Source organism: Protopterus annectens, chromosome 1.part0, assembly GCF_019279795.1.
Source record: "Protopterus annectens isolate FY-2018-M chromosome 1.part0, PAN1.0, whole genome shotgun sequence".
NCBI classification, from domain to species: domain Eukaryota; kingdom Metazoa; phylum Chordata; order Ceratodontiformes; family Protopteridae; genus Protopterus; species Protopterus annectens.
In genome coordinates, this window is record NC_056725.1 from 1676102363 (window position 1) to 1676117622 (window position 15260).

The 15260-nt window shown below is 39.6% G+C and overlaps 1 protein-coding gene across 4 annotated transcripts in view; it reads left to right on the forward strand.

Annotated features, from left to right (window-relative positions):
- The window catches only part of PLA2G6 (phospholipase A2 group VI), a 1377288-nt gene that overhangs the window by 1076671 nt on the left and 285357 nt on the right, over nt 1–15260 (forward strand). For all 4 annotated transcript variants that reach the window (XM_044068476.1, XM_044068486.1, XM_044068491.1 and 1 more), the window contains one exon: nt 8157–8324. In XM_044068476.1, coding sequence (XP_043924411.1) covers nt 8157–8324 — 168 coding nt within the window. The remainder of the gene's footprint in view (nt 1–8156; nt 8325–15260) is intronic.

The window sequence follows — 15260 nt, forward strand, 5'->3', positions numbered from 1 at the left end:
ACAAGTTCCTTTTCAAAAATCCTACTGCGGATCCTGAAACCTTTTCACAGGGATCCAAGGGCAGTAAAGCTACTACTGCCAAAAATCCTACCCCCTCTGATGGAGACTCCAGGGCGCTGGATAGATGGAGTAATAAGGTATACACTTCTGCAACTTTGGCCATTAGGGCCTTGAATTGCCAGTTTGATATGTTAAAGTATTAGCTGCATATTATTGGATTGCTTAAACAGAAAATGATGTTGACTCCTGATTGTGCTGAAAACAAGGATTTACAGGATTTTATGCATTCTGCTGAACAAGTTGGTAAACATACATTGCAGTGTGGTTTTGATTCACTAGAGGCATCTTGCAGGGCTGCGGTAACTGGGTCTGTACTTAGAAGGCATGATTGGCTTAAGGAGCAATCCTTGCCAGATCATGTTTAAGCGAAATTATTGGATGCTCCCTTAAATCGGGGCCACCTGTTTGGCAACAAGGCAGAAGTTCTTAAAAAGATGGAGGTAAAAGCTAAATCTATGCAAACTGTTAAATGCTTTTTACAAGTACAACCTCCAAGATTTAGTAGGCATTGGCCTTCTAAGAATTGGTCCTTTCCTGCCTCTTCCAGACCTTCTCAGTCCAAACCCAGATCCAGCAGAGCACCCAAGCTTCAGTCCCAGGGGGTGCACAGGACTACGCAGTGGGGGGCCTCCACTTCCAAATTTAGGAGTAATAAAACTCTCCCCTATGGTAACCTGTCTCAATGACTTCTTTTTAAAACTTCCAAGCACTTCTCAACTGACTGCCCCTTTGGGAGGAATGATTGCACTTCATGCAAAGAACTGGGGACTCATTACCCAGGACAAATGGGTTGTAAATATAATGTCCCAAGGATACAGATTTCACTTCCACACGTCACCAACTCCAAGCAGTTGGCCAGATCTACCTCCAAAGCAGTGGGCAGAGGCCCAAAAGCAAGTACTCTCTCTTAAGCATAGGGGGTATTCAGTTGGTACCAGAAGAGAAAAAGGGACAAGGTTTCTACTCCAGATTTTTCCTGGTACCCAGAAAAGACAATTCATGGTGTCCTATCATGGACCTGCCTAATTTAAATACCTTTTTGGTGATTCCAAAATTCAAGATGCTGACTCTTCACCAGTTGCTTCCTATGCTAAGCAAAGATGCCTGGTTGGCAACACTAAATTTAAAGGAAGCATACCTGCACATCCCAATCAGGGAGCCTTGCAGAAGATACCTATGCTTCAAAGCAGGCTACACACACTATCAGTTCTCTGCACTGCCCTTTGGCTTATCTACTGCGCCCAGGGTATTCACAAAGTGCCTAGCTCCAGTCATTGCATTTTGCAGGCAAAGAAATATTCAAATATACCAATACCTGGACGATTGTCTAATTCAGGCAGAAAACCCAGTACATACTTTTGAATCATCTGGCTTTTGTACAGAGGGTGTTAACTTGTCTGAGATACACCATAAATGAAAAGAAATCACACCTGGTACCCTGTCAACAAATTATATTCCTGGGAGCAAGCTTGAATACAACTTCCCAGATGGCTTTCCTCACGCCAGAGAAACAAATTCACTTGACAACCTACTTCAGACAAGTGGTCACAAAAACTCTGCTGTCTGCAAGGCAAATACTACAAGCCTTGGGGTTCATGGCCTCCTGCAGTCTTCTGATTCCATATGCAAGACTGCATATGAGGAAACTACAATGGTATCTAAAAAGCCTGTGGTGTCAACATTTTCAGGATCTAGAAGCAATGATTCCTGTCATTCCTTGTCTATGCCTAGAGTTCCTTTGGTGGGCAGAGGCCTGCCACCAAAACAAGGGACTACCATTCACACTACCCCCTGCCGCCCAAACCCTAACAACAGACGCATCAGACTATGCATGGGGAGTGCACCTGGCAGGGAAGTGCATTCAGGGCAAATGGAACCCAATTCAAATGCACCTTCACATCAATCATAAAGCAATGTTAGCTGTACAGAATGCTCTGACAGCCTTCAAGGACCACATTCTTCCAGGACAGTTAATTGTAAAGACGGACAACACCAGTGTTATGTGGTACATAAACAAGCAGGGGGGTACATATTCTTACCCCCTCTGCAGACTAGCCATGACGTTGTGGAACACAGCCTTCAGCTACCAAGTACATCTACAAGCTCAATTCCTGCCAGGAAAACTAAATACACTGGCAGATGGACTAAGCAGAACCCTCATGGACCCAAACGAGTGGAAACTGGAACCAAGGATTTTCAACTTGTTGACAAGCAAATGGGGGAGCCCAGATATAGACCTGTTTGCCTCCACTCAGAACTATCAATTGGAAAAATTTTGTGCAAGGACTCCCCACAGACAAGCTTGGAAAGTGGATGCTCTGTCCTTCAGCTGGAAAAACCAGTTTATGCCTTTCCTCCATGCCTCTGCTCTCCAAAGTACTACTAAAGATCAAACAAGACAAACCAAGGATGATTTTGATTGCACCAGCCTGGCCACGCCAACACTGGTACCCCCTCCTGTGCAGCGTGTCACTGTCGGCCCCATGGCACCTGCCTCAGACTCCTACCCTGCTGTCTCAGCAGGAGAACCAGATTCGGCACCCTCCGCTTCAAACACTGAACCTAGCAGCATGGCTAATTACCTAAGCTCTCCTTTACCATCCCTCAGTAAACCAGCGATGGACGTCATTTTAGAGGCAAGGAGGCCTAGTACTAGAAAATCTTATGCTGAAAAATGGAAAAGATTCTGTCCCTGGAACCAGTCTCAAGGGATGAGCACAGCAGTGCCCAATTTACCTCAGATTTTACAATACTTAACTGAGATGCTTCACAAGGGCCTGTCTTTTTCCTCAATAAAAATTCACGCCTCAGCCATTTCAGCTCATTATAACACAGAACCTCCCCTCTTCTCTCTTCCATGGCCTAAGCAGTTCCTCAGAGGGGCCAAAAATTTAAGACCACCCAAGAGAGCTCCAACTCCAGCCTGGAACCTTAACTTTGTATTGGAGAAACTCACCCTTTCTCCTTTCGAGCCAGCTGCTACTGCAGATTTAAAATTTCTTTCTTGGAAAACAGCTTCCCTTTTAGCATCACTTCAGCAAGAAGGGTATCTGAATTACAGGCCCTTATGGCATTGGAGCTTTTGATCATCTTTCATGCCGAAAGGGTATCCCTCAGGACCAATCCCTCTTTCATGCCAAAGGTGGTATTCAGTGTGGCCTTTAATCAGTCCATTCATTTGCCTACCTTCTTTCCTAATCCACAGAACAAAGGTAAATGGATACTGCACTCCTTAGATGTGCACAGACATCTTAGATTCTACATGGACAGGTCTAAACCTCAAAGGAAATCTGAACAACTGCTGGTGGCATTTGCTGCAGGGACAGAGGGGAAGGCAATTTCAAAGCGAACTATCTCCAAATGGATAGGCCATTGCATTCACTTCTGCAATAAGCACCATGGAAAACTTATCCCACAGGTGTTCAGATCCCACTCAACCAGGGCTGCATCTACCTCTACAGCCTTTCTCAGAGGCGTACCTACCAGGAACATCCTAGAAGCTGCTACCTGGAGTTCTGTACATACTTTCACCAAGCATTACCATTTGCCAATTTTCTCTAAATCCAGAGCTGGCTTTGCCACTGCAGTTTTGCAGGGCCTTATAGCTGGTTCTAATGCTATCTAAATTCCTCCTCCCATCCTTAGCTTTGGGAATCTACCAACATGTAATGACTGCAACAGTGAAACACGAAGAACATTGTACATTTGTGTACACTTACCATGAATGTAGATGTTCGAGTGTATTCACTGTTGCAGTCCTGGTTACCCTCCCTCCAGCCCCATGACTTTATCTGGCTATACCTCTTCTCTCCTTTTCAATGCTTAAAAGCTTTTTGGTGTATTTGCTTTTTAGTTTGAGGTATAACCTTGTATATTTATAGATTTAATTGCTTCCCATTAGGGGGCACCTGACATCTGGGGCAAGAAAAACCTGATGTAATGACGTCGGCGTAATGTTTTATACCCCTGACGACCTGACGTCACAGAAGAAGAGACAGCAACCAACACAGGACCCAAGACTTTGTTAGTCAGGCCAACTGAGGGCTACTTGCAAGCAGATAACCCAAATGTAATGACTGCAACAGTGAATACACTCGAACATCTACATTTATGGTAAGTGTACACAACTGTACTTTCTTTGCCCTGATCCCCCCCCCCCAGGGGAGTCACTGAGAGATGCTCTAGTCCACATTTGGCCCTCCATTCTCCTTTATGCTTATACCTTTACTCTCCAAATTTCTACAGAAAGCACTTTGGTTGAAGAGCAAAGGTTATCCTTATTCCACCATTTTGGCCTCGTCAAGTGTGGTTCCCCTTTTTTGGTCTCATCTTTCATGCCCATCTTGGATACTGGACCCCAGTCCAGATCTGATCTCTCATCCTACAAGGGTAGCACACCTGGACTTTGCAGACCTCAAATTAACTGTATGGTTTCTCCAATTCCTCTTGTAATTAGACAGCCTAGGCTTTCCTCCCTGGTCCATCATATATTATCATCATCCCAGAAAACCTCCACCAGGAAGATTTGCGAGAGTAAATGGAAAAGTTTTTCATGTTGAGTCCTTCAGAGAGAATTGGATCCCTTTACTTGCCCCTATTCCCATGTCCTGGATTTCCTAGCATGTTTTTCAAGAGGGGGCTATTTTATTTATTTATTTATTTTTAACCATTAAAGTTCAGTTAGCACCCATCTCAAATTATCATACCGGATACAATGCTTCTCCTCTAGCTTCATCCAAATTATGGAAAGCTTCCTTAAAGGCATTTATTTTGCTTAGTCCCCCAGTTAATGACTCTATTCCACCCTGGATCTAATGCTGTAAGTACAAAGTTTAACTCAGAGCCCCTTTGGGCCATCAGCCAAATCTGACCTCAAGTTTCTTTCTTTTAAACAACCTTTCTAGTGGCTATTACCTCAGCAAGACAAATATCTGAACTCCAAACACTGTTCCCAAAATTCCTTTATTTGGTTTTCCATAAAGATAGGGTTACCTTACAAAACTAATCTTTCTTTCCTGCCCAGTGTAGCTTTTTAGGCGAACATTAACCAGGTCATCACTTTACCTGTTTTCTTTCACAACTTCTCCAGCAAAGGTGAATACATGCTTCATCTTTTAGATATAGACAACTCCATGTTTACCTCCATAAGAACAAAATACTTTAGATCAGTTGATCATCCCCTTTGCCTCCAACAGATTGGGAAAACCAGTTTCCAACGTTACCTTAATAAAATGGTTAGCAGATTGCATATCACATGTTGCAGTCATTGAGGTCTTTCCTTGCCCAGACCTTTTAAATCCACTCTACTAGATCCATGACTGCTACTTCTGCTTTTTAGTCCAGAGCTTCCATTGATGACATTTGTGCTGCAGCAACTTACAATGCTTATACCTTTATTGTTCATTACAAATTGGATTTGATCTCCAGAAGCAGGGCTGCTTTTGATTCTGCAGTACTCCAGAATATCCTGCCATGAGAGCCACCCAGATTCACATAACTGGGAACTCTGTCCCATCAGATGTGATACCTTCCAAGTGCCCAAACCATTAGCTCAAGTTGAGTTGACTAAAAAGTCAAGTTTGGGTGGCAAGACCTTCAGAACTTTCCTGTCTTTAAAGAGACTGCTAATCTGTGGGTGTACAAGGATTGACTGTCATTTTATGTTGCTCCTTTGCTAAGGAGGAAAGTTCCTTTGAGAATGTAAGGACAATAAAGCTAACATTGTATTTAGCTTAAGTAATACTGCCTACATCATAGTAGAAAACCTTGAATGTTCTGTTAGAAAAAACATCACAAAGATATATGTATGAGAGACATGTATTTTAACCTGTAATTTTCTGTCAGGAGATATTTCTAAACATGTATATACAAAGTATGTATATAGATCATGGATAATTGCAACTGTGTGTATGCATAGGACAGAAACACATCTTGAAAGGCAGAGGAAAGTTCTATGCACTGTATAAAATACAAGGCACTAGCAGAGAGAAGCAAATTCACTCAAACAGGTGTTTGGTTGCATCAAACTCTGAACATAATACATGTACGTCAGCTGTTGTATTCTATACATTTCTGTTGCAAGTCCATATTACATGTGACACTACTGAATTCTTATTATTTTTTAGTTAGTGTAGCACAACTAGACAGATAATCTAATTTCTTCTCCAAGTAAAACAAACAAAATGAGTGACTGATGTCATATAAAAACTAGATAAATGAGAGGAATGAAATGCTTTGGGCAACATACTTGTTTAAAACTAAGTGCTACCAAAATAGAATGTGGCTATACTGATGCTCTTAAGATTTCCAAAAATAGATCATAACGTGACATTACAGTGACATTCTTAAAAAGATGTAAATGACAGTAAGCCATTAAAGGACAAAATTAAAATACATACTTTGACAGTAAGCATTTTTTTTATTGGACAATGTAAATTAGAAAGGCAGAACTGTGTGTATAAAACTAGATGCACTCAGCTATAATGTGTTCAATCTGTTCATAAGCTAATAAACTGTACTGATTCCCTTTGTAGTGTTTTGCTTATTTATTCCTTAACTACTTGCTCTTTTCCCTCGTAGATTAAGTTCCCATTCTTTAACACACAACAAAACTATTCCAGCCAGGGTGAGGGCACCCACTCTACCAGGGTCTTGTCTTTTGGAAAGGACTGGATTTTAGAAGCAGCAACTTGGTCCCTCCATTCATACATTTACAAGGCTTTGCAAGCTTGAGTCTTTCTGTAGGTCTAGATCAGGTTTTGCTAGGGCCATTCTCCAGGGGCTCATGGACAACCCCACCCCTTCCACTTTTCAGATGAAGTAAGCTAGGGTATTCTACCCATATAGCTGGGGGTACTGCAGCAGTGATTAATGAGATGAATGTAGTACAATTGTTTAAGCAAACTTACCATTAGCAGTAGATGTTTGAATAATCACTGCTGCAGAAAACACTCCTTCCCTCCACCTATCCCATCTTGTTTTTTTGTTTTTTGTGTGTTGTTTATGCCAAGGTGTAAACATTTTTTTCTGTTGTTCATAGCATTGGCCTTTCAGGGCTCAGCCTCCCTGTCTGTTGGCATGAAAACTTTGAAGGGCTTGGTGCCCAAACCTGTCTTTTTAATAATCCCAGCTTTAGCTGACTAATGGTTTGGGATCATGGAAGGAAGCCCTGAAGCTTTGGAACTCGGCCGGCTGTTACATCCTTGGCGGGATATAGCCCATATAGCTAAGGCTGCTGCAGCAGTGATCATTCAAATAGCTACTGTTATGGTAAGTGTACTTATGCAACTGTACTTTCATCATGATAGAAAACTGCATGTGGTCAAGTGCACCTACACAGATAAAATTTATATATGTAAAAGTTATTTATTTCTTTAAATGGGTTGCTGATTTTTTTATAATTATTGAAGTAGCTTCTGATGTGCTGCAGATTTTCTTTACCTGCCCCCCCCCCCAGTTGTCTGCTTGCTGCGTAGTATTTAAATCAAAACCATAATTTTGTGTAACAATTCAGTTACATAGTGAATTCCAGTTACCTGAATATTTATATTGTTTCTTTTGTTCAGAAAGTTTAGTAAAACATATTTTTACTAGGTTATAATGTGGCTTGCAAGTTCTCTGTTTGTAAGAAATAAATAGGTAATTATGGTGGCACTTAGTTATTTTATCATAGTTTAGTAAAGTTCCTCTCTTCTTATTTAAGTATTTCATTATACAGAACTTTGATACATACTGCATTGATCTTCCTCAGTGAGTGACATAGCAGTCTTTTGATCTCACCAAGACTCTAGTCTGAATGAAAAAGGTGACTCACTTGGAAGTGTTCCTCCTTTTAACAAAAAAATGTGTTAATTTCAGTTGTCATATTCTGGAAACTGCAGCTTTCACATGCTTGTGGTTGAGTGTGATTGAATTAAGTTACTGTATAATTTAAATTAGTTTAACTAAAAATTTACATGGTCTTCACTTGCTACTCACTTCCTTATTATTTTAAGTTTCAGCTTTTTTTTTTTTTTTTCTGTATACAGGTGTATATAATGTAGGGATATCCCAACATAATGGGCTGAGTACTGACTGTTAACAGCTTCTCTTTGTAGGACCGAAGTCATGAAGTCAAAAAGTTGGGAGTGGTTGTCTCTCTTGGGACAGGAAAACCTCCTCAAGTCCAGGTCAGCTCAGTTGATGTCTTTCGACCCTCCAACCCATGGGAGCTGGCCAAAACGGTGTTTGGTGCCAAGGAGCTAGGGAAGATGATAGTGGACTGTGTAAGTACAAAGTAAAAAAATTATATATGCTTGATTCCGTAGAAGTAAAAACTAATCCAGCATTTCTGTTATTATTTCTGTGGTATCAGTAAATGGATGCATGGATTGAAGTGTAGAATGTAGTTATGTAACATAGTGGCTCATATTCTTGGTCTGTCCCTCATAAAATCTGTGGTTTTCTGATAAATCACTCTGATGATATGAGGATTGAAGTTATTAAATAATGGCCTATGTTTGAGTTTCAGATTTCAAGTAATTTAAAAATGTATGTTAAAACAAACCTTGTTACTCTAGCAACTTTCTAAATTTATAAGAGCAGCATTTAAAATATGTTCCTATTTTTGTGCCTTTGTTCCACCATTTTGTCAGGCTTTGTCCAGATTTCTGACAGTGAGTTTGAATGGTATGGTGTTAGCATATTGGGAGCCTGTTTGCATCAACTGGTGGGAATGCTGTACTTTTTTTAAGACCTTTATTACATTATCACTTAAAGGAGAACCACACCTAAAAAACTGGAACAAAAAAAAATGTTTTTCAGCACATCTTGAACTTTTCTGAATTACGAATGTATCTGTATCAAAGTAAGTGGTTGTTATTATTTTCAAATTTGTTATACTCTAAAATGGCCTGAAAGAGGTGCTGCCATGGTTAGCATGATTTTCTTTTGCAGTCAGTGTCTTCTTCTCCCTAATGACATTTTAGAGGGACAGAGAGAAATCCCTAGGAGACCAGAGCTTATCTAAAAACTCCTGTCTTGGTTTGTGATTGACTGTGGAGTTGCCTGGCAAGAGAAATTTGAGTTTATATTTTATTTCTTACCACCGGTTTTCACTGTTTGTAGGAAGGAAGGGATAACTTGTAGACAAGAAGATTTATTTCAATTTATATTTTGGTGTTTTACCTTTAATTTTCACTGTTTGTTAGAAACGGATAGGATTTAGACAGGTAAACTGTAGTCATCCTAAGGGGACCTAGTCAGCTATAAAGTCGAACAGACTGCAGAGAGGACAGTCCAGAGATTATTTAAACAATCCTGTCTTGGTTTGTGATTTATTGAGCTTTACTGTTAAAAAGAGGTGCGACTGCAAGCGATAGTGAGCAGAAGCTATTGTGCGCATTCGCACATGATTTAAAGGAATTCCAACTTTTGTTTGACTTTCAGAACTTGTATGATCAGAGTAATGACTTTACTGTACTTAATTTAGTTCTATACCGTTTGTGTGATTTTTCTCATAGAAGTTGATTAAGCTCTCTTTGAATTTGGTGGTAACTGATTTTGATTATTCTTTTCTTTTAGAATTTTTTACTCACTCACAGCTGAATATGGATTCCTTAAATGAGTATCCCAGTAATGATCTGCTAAAGCACAAACGTCTTGTACAGTGTAATAAACACTACATATATTTAGCCTGATAACACTGATGATCTGTGTTCCTCGTGACAAAAGTTGGATGATTTGCTTACCATTATTAAATATAAAGAAATGCAGCAGGAACTTGCAATTAAGCAATCCACAGCAAACACTGTTTTATTTTAGTGCTTTCATCGTCCTTAAGCCTTTGACATCATCAGAAACACCTTTACAACAATTAGTTTGCTTCAATACTTGTACTCCCATCACATGATCGCAAAAGAAACCCTCCCCCTGTGTTCATTTAAGTGAAACACCATTTCTTTTCCATAGAATTAAGTAAGTAAATACAATTGTTAAATACAAGCATATTACAATACATAATACTTATATAAATAAATATAAATATTAAAAGACCTGTGTAAGTATGTAACTTATTAAAATATATATATGCATAAATAAATAGTACATATTGTTTTAAACTTGATGAATAAATATTTATATTTTAAATAAGTTTATCTTAAAAAACTTGAAATAGGTATATAATACCTTTGACAAAAAATAAACATATACAAAGCATAAACAGCTAATCAATAACATGTTTACATATGAAAATCGGCCCTTAATTTTAATAAACTAGTAATAGATACGGTCTCATTGAGACCCGGAGGGGCTGATGCATTGCACCTAAGCTGCCATATTAGCTCTCTATATTCTAAAAATAATTCTTTTGGACCGCCCCTTTTGTCTTGTCCACTATCTGCTCCAAGCCAATAAATTTGAAAGAATGACTACTCAATTCAAAAATGTGCATAGCCAGGGCATTACTCAAATTAGTTTTGCGTATATCATAATAATGTTGGTATATACACTTGTTCAGTGCATTTTTTTGTTTTCCCAATATAAAAATGACTGCATTGTTGACAAATTGCAATATATACTAAACATTTACTAAGGCAATGTAACTTTTGCCTTAGTTTAACAACACCATATCCCATAATGTGGACCCTGTCTGTTTCAAGAATATAACTACATTGTGCACATTCCAACGTGATAGCAGACAGACTCAGCAGGTGTACTCTACAACCTCACAAGTGGTCCGTGAATCCCGTGATAGTGGCGGAGATTTTCAACCGCTGGGTTCTTCCTTGCTGTGACCTGTTTGCATCCCCGACCAACTACAAATGCAGTAACTATTTCACCCTGATACCCCCTCCGGGACAGTCACCCAGGGACGCTCTAGTCTACGATTGGCCCCTGGGTCTACTTTATGCATTTCCACCTCTCCCCCTCATTCCCCAGTTTCTGAAGAAAGCCCGCCAGTTGAAGAGCAAAGTAATCCTCATAGCACCATATTGGCCTCGTCAGATTTGGTTCCCCTTCCTTTGGCCTCACCTGCTTGATCAACCGTGGATTCTCCATCCAACCCTGGGGTTGATCTCCCATCCACAGAATTTGATTAACCCCAACTTGGACAGCCTGATGCCCACAGCTTGGCTCCTCCAATTCCCTTGATTGCCAGGCAGAATGATCTTTCTTTGCCAGTACGTGACATTCTTATTGCATCTCATAAGTCTTCCACCAGAATTACTTATCTAAGCAAGTGGAAATTATTTACTTTTTGGCTAAAAGAAAAGCAGGTAGATCCTTTTTCAAGACCAGTGTCGATAGTACTGGAGTATCTATCCACTCTTTTTCAATCCAGTCTATCGGCCTCTACTATTAGAGTTCATTTGGAATATCTAATTTCCATGATGGTGTCCAAGACTCCTCTCTTATGTCACACAAATTATGCAAGACTTTCATAAAAGGTGTGAATATCTAAAACCCCTTTTTAGAGAACCTACTCAACCATGGGACCTGTCATTAGTTCTACAAGCTTTGACTATGTCACCTTTTGAACCAGCTTCTTCTTGCGACCTCAAATACTTGTCATGAAAAACCTTGTTTCTGGTCGGCATTACTTCTGCCAGACGTATTTCTGAGCTTTCAAGCCTTATGTATCAAGAGTCCATATTTGATTTTTCATAGAGATAGAGTATCATTGAGAACTAATCCTTCCTTTCTGCCAAAAGTGATCTCTGAAATGTCCATTAATCAAACCATTGCCAGTTTTCTTCCCCAACTATTCAAACAAAGGAGAGTATTGCCTACATATCTTAGATATTCACAGGCAAATTCGCTTCTACTTGAACAGGATTAAGGCCTCTCATAAATCAGACCAGTTATTTTTGGCCTATTCTGGACCTAGATTAGGATGTGCTGTTGCTAAGGTCACATTGGTTAAATGGTTGAAAGACTGTGTGACCTTCATTTATAGACAACGGAATATTCCATTACCTACTACCGTAAAGGCTCATTCTACAAGGTCGGTGGCAACTTCTGCTGCCTTCCATGCCAGAGCTTCTTTACATGACATTTGTGCAGCTGCAACTTGGGCTACCCCTCATACCTTCATCATCAATCATTACAAATTGGATTTGGCCTCTAGGGGAAGAGCATCTTTTGGTTCTGTGGTGCTCAGGAATGTCCTTCCATGAGAGCCTACCAGGAATAAAGGTAGCTGGGGACTCTGTCCCATACGTAAGGAATAAACGAGGATTAACAATATCAGATAAAGAAGTTATGTCTTACCATAACGCTCCATCTGTATTGTTGATCCTCGTTCAGTCATTACGACCCTCCCTCCTTCCCCCTCTTGTGGCTTCTAGTGGATCTCACCATCCGGTTCTATTAGGTCATTTGACCAGAGGTAGCCTCTACTTTCTTTTGATTTGCTAACTCAAACTGAGGTAACAGGGAGAGGGGAATTCTGGGTAAGAGTTTTAGCTCGAGAGTTTGTAGCTGACACGAGCTTGGAAAATGGCCGGCACAGTTCCGAGGTTGGAACCGATACCCATACGTAATGACTGAATGAGGATCAACAGTACAGATGGAACATTATAGTAAGACATAACTTCTTTTTATTACACTTAGAGTGCATCCAAGTTTTTCTAAGTGTTGTAAAAGCTTAGGGTGTGTTACAGTGCCGAATGCTTTTGATAGGTCCAATAGGAGTACAGAAGTATTTTCCTATTCCATTGCTATTATGCAAGCAAACCTATACTAATACTACATATTTTCTCATAATCTCATTTTACCCATGCCACATATATCTTATGAGAAGTGCAGGGACACTGCACAGGTACATTTATTTGTAATTCGATACATGATTACTGTTGTATAAAGAGCTGTAGGCTTATCATGTACCACTGTGTTCTGGAAGCTTTAACTACTGCTGTATATTTTTGCATTGTACATACTGTATATTTACCAATGCTTATTTTCTATATAGCACTATATTTGGGCAACCATACCATTTTCTTCTTCTTCTGTAGGGATACTTTCTATTAGTATTTATAGTCGATGTGCATAGCGATGTAGTATCTATGATAATTTGGCAAATTGACTTAGCATTTGTACATGTGTGCCTGTTACTGTGTCTGACTTCCATTTGCATCAGTTATATGTAAAACTGGTAACTGTTGTATCATTGGGCTGTAATAATTAATTGACCATTCTTTATTCTTTGGTGCACTGTCTTTTTTTTTTCACATCTTCTTCCTGCAGCTGACTGTCAGCTTCCACCAGCTTCGCTCCTCATTCACTGGGTCTGACAGACTCTCCATAGCTTTCCCTGGGCTCAATCTGACCCACATCCAGGGACAGTGAGGAGGTTGAGGATGCTGGTGCTGTGTCATACTGCTGCCATGGAGGATGTTGTATTCTCCTCTCACCCCATGGCAGCCTTGCAAGCTCCACTTTGGCTGCTTGCTTCCAAGTATGTGCAGCCTCCTGACCAAGTGGTATACCGCTTGCATTGCACAGCTTGTCCAGCTCTTAATGATTCCATTGTAGTGAGTCTAGACTATTTCTCAGTGCTCATCAAGGACCAAGAGATCCTTAAACAAGCAGACTCTGCTAACATTGGAGTTCTGGACATGCAAATTATTGTTTTTCTTTTTTTCTGGACTGACTAGTGTTATTCTACTTTATAACAGTCTTAATTTTTATCTGTCAGTGTTTCCTTAAATATTAAATTATCAGTTTAATTCGAAGGTCATACATTCTAATTTTATACAAAATTAAACTTGGTGTGTGTAAATAAAATTAATAATTCAATACACAGGAGGTTCAGATTCAAAGGTTTACTAGTGTACAACAGGAGGCAAAAAACCATACAAGTACAGAATTTTGTCTGACATGAAACAGGAAGCACACAATTTTATATAGGTTTAACATTGAAGCTATGCCCACCTTACTGACGTGATATGTCACGGGGCATCTACATCACTTTAGCTTACAAGCCTCTATTCTTTTAATATGCTGATGCAGTATGTTTTAAAAAAACTTTTCCTCTAGATACAATATGGCCTTGCTATCCAGCTGGTCAGTCATAATGTCTTTCTGTAAAGTTACTTATTCAAGGTTTCATGTCAGTTCGAATACAATAGCAGATTCAGTCTTTAACATACATATTTGTTCACTGTTTCACTTTCTTTACCAGCTGTGTTTTTATCTCACAAGGACAAGTTACTTCATGCAGGAAGAGAAGATTTCATTATTTACAAGGACTAGTTATCTCATCAGGAAGGAGTGGAAGATTTACACATTTAATTTCCTGACCCAGCAGATAATCACTTATGAAAAGCATAAACATTAAGCTTGCTGAGCTGGCAGCTGCCTGGGTCAGGGGTCAAAGCACACTGCAGTTTCAGAAGCTACTTGTATTTACACATGAATTTATCCCTTCTGTAATATGATTAATAGAATAAAATGCATTATAAACTACCTTGCTTCTAAACTAGCATTTCACATATATTTAAATACATATTTTCTAACATTTCCCCCCTATTAATACTTTTTATTCTATTTTTTTTTTTTTTGAAGTATGCATAGTGTTATTTCATCTCCTAACCTTTTCCACTTAGGATTTTCAGCTAGGTGAGTCATTCAATCTATACTTCAGAAAAAGCGTCATCTGAAATCAATCTTTCAATTTCAATATCTTGGTCGAAAGTTTCAGTAACAGATACATCAACAAAATCTTTGATTAATCTTTTCATGCAGGGAATTCCACAGCAAACACATGCTCCTATTAGGAGTATACCCACACAAATAGCAATTAGAATGTTCATTAGGATGGATCCCCACCCCCCCAAACAGATTCTGGAAAAAGTTCATCAGTGGGTTTGGGCCTGGTTCACTCATGGCTGATACTTGCTGAATTACCTCTAGGTGATTATTTATCTCGTGACAATTGTCAGGTATATAAGCACAGCATTCTTCTTTGATAAGCATGCACATACCACCTCTCGCCGCTAGGGTGAAGTCAAGAGCCATCCGATTTTGTAGCACAACAGTTCTCATTGCATTCAGTTCATCAGTCACTAGTTCTAGGGCGGAAAAAGTTGCATTACTCATTACTTCGAGACATTTCAACAACTTCCTCAGCTCCCAGATTGATTTGACTGCTCCATAGGCTGGTAATATTCCTGCCCAGGATATAACACTGTCACTCAAGTCCATACGAGTCAATTCGCTTT